The following is a 12,702-nucleotide window of genomic DNA, read 5'->3' on the forward strand; positions in this document are numbered from 1 at the left end:
AAAAAAAAAAGAAACAAACAAACTCAGTAGCAAAAAGACCAAACAACTCAATCAGAAAATGAGCAGAAGACCTAAAGAAACAGTTCTCCAAAGAAGACACAGATGGCCAACAGGCACATGGAATGATTTTCCATATTGCTATTTATTAGAAAATGCAGATAAAAGTACAATGAGGTATCACCTGTTAGGGAAATTAGATGGAGGAAGTCTTGTTCAGACTTCAGAAACAGGCCTCTCACCCGCTTCTGACCTGCCTGGACACTGCCTGGATTCTGTGCCTGCTTGCAAGCACAGCAAGTCAGATCCCACTTTAGATCAAAAGGGGAGTGGGTCTTGGAATTCTTGAGCCCCTGGAGGTCTGGCCAACCCCCGGGGTCCAAGAAGTCTTACGATTCACAAGGTGAAACAAACAGCATTGTAAAAGTTAAAGTAAGATCAAAGCTGCATTTTTGCACACAAGCTGATGATGATATCAGTTTGCAGCCTCGGATTGCAAACAGGAGCCCCCAGACTGAAATTGGAAGTCTCACTCTTCAGGTGGATGCACCGCCTGGGACCCTTTCCCAATAGAGACTCCAGACTGCTATTACTTGGGACTTCCCAGCGCCATTCAAGTGTGCATGTAAGTTGCTGGCCCAATTTGGTGATGTGTACGCTGTTACTTCTCTCTATTTTTTCTATTCCCTTTCTTTTAATGACTGTATATTGAAATTAAGTCAGATAATCTATAAAAATTGAAATTATTTATTTGTATGTAACAAGTGATTTCTTTTGTTAATGAATCCTCTGACCCTGAAGCAAAAGTAAACTGTTCTGCAGAACAATCATCCCACACTGGTCAGAATGTTGTTGTTGTTGTCGTTGTTCAGTCAGAATGGCCATCATCAAACCATTTTAAAATAATAAATGCTGGAACAGGTGTGGAGAAGAGGGAACCCTCCCACACTGTTGGGTAGGACTGTAAATTGCTGCAGCCAATATATGATCTTACAATCCCATTCCTGGGCATGTGTTCAGAGGACACTCTAATTCAAAAAGATACAAACAATGTTCATAGCAGCTCCAGATACAATAACCAAGGTATGGAAGCAATATAAATGTCCGTTAACAGTGGAATGGATGAAGAAGATGTGGTACCTATATACAGTGAAATATTACATGGTTGGGGAGGGAGAGGTGGAATGATTTGAGAGAGTAGCATTGAAACATATATATCACCATATATAACACAGACGGCCAGTGGGAACTTGCTTTATGACATGGAGAACCCAAGACCAGTGCTCGGTGTGAACTTAGAGGAGGGGATGGGAGGGAGGAGGGAGGGATGCTTAAGAACCAGGGGACCTACGTACACCTGTGGCTGATTCATGTGGATGTATGGCACAAATCAACACGACATTGTAAAATAATTATCCTCCAATTAAAAATAAAATGAAAAAAAATTTAAAGCTATGTGAATGAAATCAGAGAATGAGAAATGTTTTAGTGGTTGCAAACTACATCTTATAAAATAAAACACAACTTCCTGTTATTTTCTTTTAAAAATATGTGAACATAAATAATTACTGGGTGCAAAAGTGACATGGGGGCGTCAGGGCTGAAAGGAAAATAAAACAAAGAAGCTAAACTTTTTAAACAAAAGAAAAAGAAGAGGCAGCACACATGGACAAACAAATATTGTGCAGCCATTAAAAGGAATGAAATAAAAAAAAAAAAGGAATGAAATAATGCCATTTGCAGTGACACGGATAGACCTAGAGATTATCATACGAAACGAAATGTCAGAAAGAGAAAGATGAGTACCTTGATATCACTTAGATGTGAAACCTAAAAAAAATGATACAAGGGAACTTCTTTACAAAAGAGGAATAGACTCATAGACATAGAAAACAGACAGGGGGATAGCAGGGTGGGGGGGGAAATAAATTAGGAGTTTAGGGTTAACATCTATACACTACTATATATAAAATAGATAAATAACAAGAGAATACTGTACAGCACAGGGAAATATAGTCACTATCTTGCAATAATCTACAATGAGAAGAATCTGAAAATGAATATGTATATATTTACACATATGTGTACAGTTGATCCACCTGGCTATATACCTGAAACTAACACAACATTGTAAATCAACTATATTTCAGTTTTTGTAAAGGATTAGCAAAAGTAATAGATATGCTCTTATATAAACTTGGGATGAAAAAGAAATTTCTGAAATAGAACAATGAACCGGAAACTATAAGAGAAAAACTATAAAAATTTGAAAATTGATTATGACTGAACACTCAACTTACCTAAAATAATTTTGAAATACACTTGACGAAATGGCAAATATAATCACAAAATATTTTTAAGAGGCAATGTGGTAAAGCCTTTAACATAAAAAGCATAAGCCAATAAGGGGTGGGAATACATATATATCAAAATCTTTTTCAAATCTGATCTACTAAGGACATGGTCACTTGGGAGTTTGTGAAGGTTAAGAAAGCCAAGAATGTCACCGGATAAAGAACGATGAAAGAAGCTTCAAAGGAGGCAGTGAAACAACCACTACATCTGTTTGGTGGAGAAGGAAATGGCAACCCACTCCAGTATTCTTGCCTGCAGAATTCCACGGACAGAGGAGCCTCGTGGGCTCTACTCCATGGAGGTCTTAGAGTCAGACACGACTGAGTGACTATCACACACCTGTGTTTAGAGGGGGGACCCTCTGATATCTGTATCACCCACTCTAGTATCCTCTGAACCCCAGGATCTCCAAAGATGACAATGGAAAACTAGTGAAGTGTAATCAAAAGGCCATGGAATTATACATGAGTAGTTCTGACTTATTATTATGGAGAAACTAGTTTGGCTTTCCTGTACAGAAATTGATGATTCAAAGCTATATTTTGAAGCATATATCAAATCAACTATTATTATATGAAAACATCATCAAGGGAACAAATTAAATTAGAAGTGCTCTTGGCAAGAATAACTCAGGCATGTTTAAACCATACTTAATTCCCATGAAGTTCAGTAAATGATAATTTTTTATTCAAACAATTCAATTTTACAAGGTAGTAGGCTTAATAGACATTATCTCATTTTATTCTACATGATCCTTCACCCTCATTTTCCAGGTGAAAAAAAAAATCAGAAGGTAACAAAGTTCAAGATCCCATCCTTAAGAAATTGCAGGACTGGAACTCAACATCCATCCGTCACCCCAGAACAATACCTGATGTTTGCACTATAGATCAATCTTTTCATTGAAGATTGGAGAACTGGTATAAAGGAGAAAGAAAACTTAGGAAGAACCATAAGTGGAACATATGGACTTGAGAGAGGGGGAAGAGTAGAAAGATGGGAGATACTGAGGACTATAAACTTTCTTCTGCAAAGGTCCTACTGGATGGTTCAAATGGCTATAGAGACAACACACAGCCTGCTAGTCTCTCTAAATCTTGCCCTCTCACCTTGACCCAGATACCCAGAAAGACAGAGTCCTTGCCAAAGGTTGAAATTTTGTATTTCTTTTCCAAAGGAATTTTCCAGGTGGGTCCTATTGCTCTCTGAGATGGGAACCTTTAAACCATTATACACTCACAGCCAGAGAGATGCTCACACTGAATATGAATATTCATGAATATCATGAATATCTTTCATGTGTTACTAAGGGCAGAGATAGCTGGGAGGGAAGACAATTAGGGGACAAAAACTCCAAGTACTTGCTCTCTAGAGTCCTGGTTGTCATGGAGGTTTTGTCCCTGCTAATTTCACGCCCTGTGTCACCATGTCCCTCCTGATTCAGTTCTCACTGTCCCTTGGGCCTGACATGTGATCTCATCATCATAACTTTTCTTTTCGTGAAATTGGAGTCCTATGAACTGAAATGGACATGGTGATCCTCTAGTCCTATACCTATGATTTCCAAGTGAGGATCTGAATATATGGAGCTACAATTTTGCCCAAGATGTCACAGTTAGCTGGAAAAATACTTTGAACACAACAAAATACACATATATGAACAGATTCCTGTTTGCAAAGCATTTTCATTTTATAGATATACACATAACTATATGCGAGCTAAGTCACTTCAGTTCTTTCCTATTCTTTGCAACCCAGTGGACAGTAGCCCACCAAGCTCCTCTCTTTGTGGGATTCTCCAGGCAAGAATACTGGAGTAGGTGGCCATGCCCTCCTCCAGGGGATCTTCTTGACCCAGGGACCGACCTGTGTCTCTTTTGTCTCCTGCAGAAGGTTTCTTTACCACTAGCAATACCTGGGAAGCCCATATACATACGTACATTTTCTCAAATACCTAACCTCACTCAATCAACACTTTGAGAGATGGACATGGCATTATTTCCTTGGCCTAAATGAGAAATTTAAGCAAAAAGGAATACAATAAAACTAATGCATGGTGGGGCCGTAAATTATCATGGTTAAAGCCACAGGCATTTGTATTGGCCAAACTGAGTTGAATTTTATCTTTTCTACTTGATGAGGGTGTGACCTCCAGCAAATTAACCTGAGATTTAGTACTATCACCTATAATATAGGACTGATAGATTCAAGTTAGATAATGCTCATAAAGTATTTAGAGTGTGTAGTATGCAGCATGCCTTCTGTTAATAGTAGATGTAATGGGGACTTCCCTGGGGTCCAGTGGTAAAGAATCGAGCTCCCAATGCATGGTGAATGGGTTCCATCCCTGGTTGTGGAACTTGGATCCTGCCTGCTCCCCCACCTCCTGCAAATAGCAGGTATAACTAATATGTTCTAAATTGGAGTTCTTTCCAAAATATGCTGAATTACTAATCATTCACTAAAAATATCTACTTAAGATGATTCTCACAAACTTTTGGGGGGATTTTTCGTTTTTTTGTTTTAAATGGAGTTCATCTATCCTGTCATTTCTGGGGATATAGAGCTGATTTAGGAAGGCCCCATTCTCAGTTTCATCTTCAACTAATCTCACTTCTAGGGCGAAAGAGATGGGTGGGTAATGAGTTAATTATGTGATTTAACTCTTGATAATAGAGACCCAGGTTCCCTGGGTCAAGGATGGTAAAGCACAGATGGTAAAAAATCTGTCTGCAATGCAGGAGACCCAGGTTTGATCCCTAGGTCAGGAAGATCCTCTGGAGGAGGGAATGGCAATCCACTCCAGTATTCAATCCACTCCAGTTATTCTTGCCTGGAGAATCCCATGGCCAGAGGAGCCTGGTGGGCTACAATCCATGGGGTCACAAAGAGGAGGACACGACTAAGCTACTAACACTACTACTGCTCACTGATGCTTATGGCTTCCCTGATAGCTCAGTTGGTAAAGAATCCATCTGGAATGCAGGAGACCCCAGTTCAATTCCTGGGTTGGGAAGATATGCTGGGGAAGGGATAGGCTACCCACTCCTGTATTCTTGGGCTTCCCTTGTAGCTCAGCTGATAATGAATCTGCTCATGACACAGATGTACAGAACAGACTTTTGGACTCTGTGGGAGAAAGCGAGGGTAGGATGTTTCGAGAGAACAGCATCGAAACATGTATATTATATATGGTGAAACAGATCACCAGCCCAGGTTGGATGCATGAGACAAGTGCTCGGGCCTGGTGCACTGGGAAGACCCAGAGGGATTGGGTGCAGAGGGAGGCGGGAGGGGCGATCGGGATGGGGAATACATGTAACTCCATGGCTGATTCATGTCAATGTATGACAAAACCCACTACACTATTGTAAAGTAATTAGCCTCCAACTAATAAAAATAAATGGGAAAAAAAAAAAAAAGAATCTGCTCACAATGTGGGAGACCTGAGCTTGATCCCTGGGTTGGAAAGATCCCCTGGAGAACTCCATAGACTGTATAGTTCACGGGGAGGCAAAGAGTCAGACCCACTCAGCCACTTTCACTTTCGATTTGCTAGTAGTTATATAGCTTTGTGATAAAAACCAATGATTTAACCATTTAGACTGAACAGATTGTTAAGACAGATTTAAAAACATAAGGCAATCTTGATTCCAGCTTGTGCTTCTTCCAGTCTGGCATTTCATGTGATGTACTCTGCATATAAATTAAATAAGCAGGGTGACAATAAACAGCCTTGACATACTCCTGCCTCGATTTTGAACCAGTCTGGTGTTTCATGCCTGGTTCTAACTGTTGCTTCTTGACCAGCATACAGGTTTTTCAGGACACAAGTAAGGTGGCCTGGTATTCCACCTCTTTAAGAATTTTCCACAGGTTGTTATCATCCACACAGTCAAAGCCTTCAGCACAGTCAATGAAGCAGAAGTAGGTGTTCTTCTGGAATTACTTTGCTTTTTCTATGATTCAGTGGATGTTTGCAATTTGATCTCTGGTTCCTCTGCCCTTTCTAAATCCAGCTTGTACATCTGGAAGTTCTTGGTTCACACACCATTGAATCCTGAAAGTGAAGTGAAGTTGCTCAGTCGTTGCTAGCATGTGAAATGAGTGCAATTGTGCAGTAGTTTGAACATTCTTTGGCATTGCCCTTCTTTGGGATTGGAATGAAAATAACCTTTTCCAGTCCTGTGGCCACTGCTGAGTTTTCCATATTTGCTCGCATTTTCAGAAATGCAAATCAAAACTACAATGAGATATCAGCTCACACTGGTAAGAATGGCCATCATCAAAGTTTACAAACAACAAATGCTGGAGAGCGTGTGGAGAAAAGGAATGTTCTTGCATTATTTGTGGAAATGTAAATCGATACAGTTACTTTGGAGGACCTTCTTTATTTACGCAGTCATTCATTGCTATGAATTTCCCTCTTAAAACTGATTTTACTACATTTCATAAATTATATGTTGTATTTCTACTTCCTTTGTCTCAAGAAATTTCTTTAAATATTCATTCATTTATTTATTTTGCTGCATTGGGTCTTATCTGAAGCATGTGGGGTCTTTCATTGCACTCTATGGACTCTAGTTGTGGAGTATGGGCTCAGTCATTGGAGTGTGCAGGCTTAGCTGTTCTGCAGCATGTGGGATCTTAGGTCCTTAACCAGGGATCAAAGTCATGTCCCCTGACTTGCAAGGCAGATTCTTAACCACTGAACCACCAGGGATGTCCCAATTATTTTTTAAATTTTGAATTTGACTTCTTCCATGACCCATGATGTTCAGTAACATGTTGTTTAACCTCTTCAAATTTGCAAATTTTCCAGTATTCTTTTTGCATTTAATTTCTAATTTCACACATTTGTGTCTGGAAAGATGTTTGATATCATTTCACTCTTCTTATAGTTCTTGAGACTTGTTTTGTGGCCTAACATATGCTCTATCTTAGAGGATGATTTATATGCACTTGTAAAGAGAATGTCTTTTACTTCCTTTGTGCATATGTTCTGTGTCATTTAAACATCTCTGTTTTAATGTGCAGCTTAATTCCAATGTTCCATTATTGATATTTTTTCTGGAAGATCTATCCATTGTTAAAAGTGGGATATTGAATTTCCTTACTATTATTGTAATGTTATCTGCTTCTTCCTTCAAGTCTGTTAATATTTTATTTGTATATTTACATGTTCTATGCTGAGTTTATATATACATACAAATGCTATATCCCTTTGTGAGTCTGATCCCTTTACCATTGTATAATGACTTTCTTTGCCTCTTGCAGTACTTTTTGTCTTAAAGTCTAATTTTTCTGAGATAATTATAGCTAAATCCTGCTCTATTTTGATTTTTACTTACATGAAATTACTTTTTCCATGCCTTCACTTTCAATCAATTTCAATTTCTTTCAGTTCTTAAAGCTGTAATGAGTCTCTTGTAGGTACCTATAGCTGGGCTCAAATTTTATATCTGTTCACCACTCATTGTGTTTGATCAGAGAAACTTTGTATTTATATTTAAATTATTATTGACAGATGTGAATATATTATTGCCATTTTGTTTATTTTTCTGACTGTTTTGTAATTCCTTTCTTTCGTCTTCTGCTTTCTTTATAATTTGCTGCTTTGTGTAGTGGTATGCTTGCCTGGAGAATCCCAGGGACAGGGGAGCCTGGTGGTCTGCCATCTATGGGGTCGCACAGAGTTGGACACGACTAAAGCAACTAGCAGCAGCAACAGCGTGCTTAGATTCATTTCTCTTTATCTTTTGTGAATTTACTGTAGATTGGCTTTGTATTAACCATGAGGCTTACATTAAAGATCTTATCCTAAAACAGTCTGTTTTAACATGAAAACAACTTAATATTCAAATGCACACAAGAATAATTTTTTACCATTCTCTCTCATATTTTACTTTTGTGATGTAATAATTGACATTATTTTATCTTGTATGTCCATTAACAAATTATTGGAGTGTTAGTTATGTCTACCTCTTTGGAGTTTTAGTCTTCTCACCAGATTGATAAGTGATATGCCAGCACCGTTACTCTAGCATATTCAGAATTCAACATTATTTACTCCTACCAGAGAGATTTATATTTTTATACCTTTTGTGTTGCTAATTAGTGATCTTTTATTTCTGCTTGAAAAAGTCCCTTTAACATTTGTTGTAAGCTCAGTCCAGTGTAAAACCATCAGATTTCTTTTCCTGAAAAGCTCCCTACTGTCCCGTCCGTCCTGAGGGACAGCTTTCCCAGACAGAGCACTGCTGGTCGGCACAGCTTTCTTTCAGCGCTTTGAGTACACATTGCCACTGCCCTTGGGCTGAAACAGTCTAGTGGAAAGGCGCTGACAGGCTTACAGAAGTCCTCTTCTTTGTAGCAAGTTGATTTTCTCTTGCAGCTTTTAAGATTATCTCCTTCTCTTTGCCTTTTGACATTTCATTTGTGATATGCTCAGTTTGGTTCTCTCTGTATTCAAATCACTAATCATCAGGGAGATGTAAATTAAAGCCACAATGATGTATCACCTCACAAAGGTTAGAATGGCAATCATTAAGAAAAAGAGAGAGCACAGGTTTTGGTGAGGATGGGGCAGTAAGAGAATGCTTGTACACTGTGGGTGGGGATGTGCAAATGGGGCTCAGCTGCTACAGAAAACACTATGGAGATTCCTCAAAAATTAAGAACAGATCTACCATATGATCCAGCAATCCCACTTATGGGTATATAGCCAATGGAAATAAAAATAGGATATCAAAAAGATATGTACTTCCATATTTATTGCCACATTAAACACAGAGCCAAAAAATGGAAACAGCCTAAATGTTCATCAACAGATGATTCAATAATGAAGACGTGGTATATACAAACAACAGAAAAATATTCAAATTTGATAGGAAAAGGGGAATTGAAGAGGTGAATTTAGAGGGCACAGACTTGCAATTAGAGGATGAATAAATTCTGGAGGTCTAACACACAGCATAGTGACTATAATCAACACTGTATTGCCAACATGTAGCAGATGTCTCTTTTCTACTGAAGACCTCATAGACTATTAGAAACAGATTTTGAATACACTCTTACACATTTTTAAAGAGCAATGCTTAAGAAAATGTACCTGTTTGGATGGGGGTGAAGTGGGCACATATTCTTTATTTATATCACACTATTTCTTTGGCATGGGGTAGCCCTAATTATACTCTTGCAAAAGTTCAACAGGTCCCCTTCTCTCAGTCATAGTCATGTGTGAACTAATGGAAAATTGTACAAGGGCTTCAAATACCTTTTCACTTACAGTTGTTACTTAAGTAGGATAATTCATGGGACCATTGGCATTGATGGTCTGTTCTAAAACAGCATTAAGAATCCAATGACTCTCTAAGGATAAAATATAAAATAATGATACAGTTCAGTTAGTTTGTTAAAGTCTGGGAGATCTGGAAACTCAACAGTCGGGAAAACCTGTTCTTTTTAACCAGACCATGGGACCAAAAATTTACATCCTGCTTCTGAAGACATAAATTGGTTAGAGCTGATAACCCTGCTTATCCCACAAACTATTTCCTTTCTTGCCCCTTGAGGTTTGAGGTTTCCAGGAACATATCAGCATTAAAGTACTTCTAACCATTCCATCTTGATGATTGTATTACCTGCATACAACCATAAATTTCTCGGACATGACCTGTTGAACACAGACAACAGAGAGGAATGTATATTGGTTTTTCCATATTGGCTTTTACTCTGCAACATTGAATATTTGGTAACTTTATTATTGCCATATATTCTCACACAATTCTCACATCAAATGTGTTCAGATGCTTGAAACAGCAGAAATTCTTTTTACAGTATGATCCCACTAGCTATGTCAACCAGGGGTAAATTTTCCAGACTTAATGAGGGAGGGAAAGAGGGGCTTGACTTCCATAATATCAGAAATTGCTACTGACTGTAACATGGATTTTGAATATCATCCCCATCAGAAATGTCCACTGGAAACTAGATACAAAGTGTTGCATCATCAGAATTATAACTTAATAGCTCTGAAGGGGCCACACACGGCATTCCACCTCTCTTTATTGTTCAAATCATGTCCTCCTATTTAGACTACAACAGTGTTCTTGCTGGAGAATCCCAGGGAAGGGGCAGCCTGGTGGGCTTCCATCTATGGGGCCGCACAGAGTCGGACACGACTGAAGCAACTTAGCAGCAGCAGCAGCAGTGGACCTAGAATGTGATCAGTAACTTATTAGATAATAAGCACTGAAAGAGGTGTTACTCAAACATTAGCTGTATCAGACTAGTCTTCCGGGAAGGCACAACTAGGCCAACCGTATACTTGTTTCTGTCCAAAGACACATCCTCTGTGTGTCCGTTCTCATTCCGGCCAGAAACACAGAATGGACACCAATGACCACCATGTCTGGATTATGCTGCGTCAGAATATTTGGGGGACAAGGTTTACACACTCCTGGGGCCTCTGTCAGGGCTATCTCTCCTTTAGGGTCAGAAGCCTGTCAGAAGCAGACAAGAAGGAACAGGTTCTAAATCTTGATGCTTCATGAATAATTCAGTTCAGTTCACTTGCTCAGTCATGTCCAGGTCTTTGCAACCCTATGAACCACAGCACACCAGGCCTCTCTGTCCATCACCAACTCCCAGAGTCCAATAATTGTTAATAGATTAATAAATGATGAGGCCACTCCACATGGAGGATAAAAACAATGGGTCTCTAGGACTTAAAGATATTGTGTTTGTGTAGTTTGATTCAGTTGTTGGTCCATTTTGGCATATTATCTGGGACAAATTAAGTCTTGTCAAAGGCAGAATGAACTTTGTTGCTGTCCATTCATATAAATATTATTGAGGGTTAAGGGAGGTCATTCTAACAAGACAAATCCATCGGAAATCTCAATCTGTGACCTCAGCAACACCCTCTCCTCTTCTGCAACCTTTTCAAGGCAACTTTGATTTCTTTGTTCCTCAGACTGTAAATCAAAGGATTCAACAGGGGAATCATCACCGTGTAGAACACTGATGCAAATCTGTCAAAGCTGGAGGAACCACCAGAGGTGGAACTCAAATAGACAAAGATACTTGAGGTATAAAAGAGAGTGACTGCTGTCAGGTGGGAAGCACAGGTGTTGAAAGCCTTGGACCTGCCGCTTGCTGTCGTGATCTTCATGATGGAGATGACAATGTAGACATAGGATATCATGATGACTAAGGCATTTATTATCCCAAAGATCATTGTTAATATAGCAGTCAAGAGTTGTGCAGAGAACGTGTCAGTGCAGGACAGAACTAACAGCTGGGGCATGTCACAGAAGAAGTGGTTGATGACATTAGGCCCACAGAAGTGGAGCTGGACCATTGCACACAATTGGGACATAGAGCCGGAGAGTCCAGCCAAGTAGGATCCCAGCACCATCCGACCGCAGAGAGTGGGCGACATGATTGAGGAATAGAGGAGTGGGTTACAAATGGCAGCATATCGGTCATAAGCCATGGCGGTCATGAGGCAAGACTCACTCAGCCCCATGGTGGAAAATACAAAGTACTGAACAACACAACCCACGTAGGTGATCATTTTCCGCTCCTGAAAGAAGTCGTAGAGCATCTTAGGGGCTGTGGAGGTCACATAGCAGATATCTATGAAGGACAGGTTACTGAGGAAGAAGTACATGGGGGTGTGGAGGTGGGAGTCCATTCTTATTAAGATGAGGAGGGACAGGTTCCATGTCAGGGTCAAAATGTATATCACCAGGAATAGGACAAAGAGCGCTACTATGATTCTGGGAAAATCTGAGAAGCCCAAAAGGATAAAATGCGTGATCTTTGTAATATTTCCTCCCTCAATCATTGGCTTTGTACTCCTAAAATCAGAAAAGAGACAAGAGAATGCATCGCTGGCTCAGGTGACATGATAGCATCACAGTTCTCATATATGCCATGTCTTTCTTCCATTGAGCACTGGATAAAAGGAAATGCTCCACTGCCCTGGAGAAAAGATCTCAGCTTTTCATCTTGAATTGTCAGGAAGTGCCTCCTCAGTGTTTCAGGTTCTCAGTGATTTCATGAGGTCTCATGATAATTAAAAGATATATTTAAAAAGTTGAAAACGTTTTTAAAAAGCAATACAAATCTTGTGAATATTATGTATAAGGAAGAGATCATTGATTAAAATGCAGGGTTTTTCAAAGACCTCTAATAATGTATAACTGCTGCTTTATAATAATATAGCATAACTGGACCATCGCAGGATAAATTTGAAGCAGCTCTTCTCCTAGATGATCATCTAGAGAGATTTTTTATATTTTCTTCTTTTATCCATAGGAAAGTTACTCCATTTATAATAAC

General features: G+C 39.2%; 1 protein-coding gene across 1 annotated transcript; it reads right to left on the reverse strand.

Moving 5' to 3' along the window:
• Positions 1–11,266: 11,266 nt before the first annotated feature.
• On the reverse strand, positions 11,267–12,205 carry LOC122450267 (olfactory receptor 5AN1-like). Its single transcript, XM_043482515.1, has one exon. The coding sequence runs from the start codon at positions 12,203–12,205 to the stop codon at positions 11,267–11,269; it is 939 nt and encodes a 312-aa protein (XP_043338450.1).
• Positions 12,206–12,702: the final 497 nt, after the last annotated feature.

The sequence above is a fragment of the Cervus canadensis genome, chromosome 11 (assembly GCF_019320065.1).
Source record: "Cervus canadensis isolate Bull #8, Minnesota chromosome 11, ASM1932006v1, whole genome shotgun sequence".
In the NCBI taxonomy this organism is placed as follows: domain Eukaryota; kingdom Metazoa; phylum Chordata; class Mammalia; order Artiodactyla; family Cervidae; genus Cervus; species Cervus canadensis.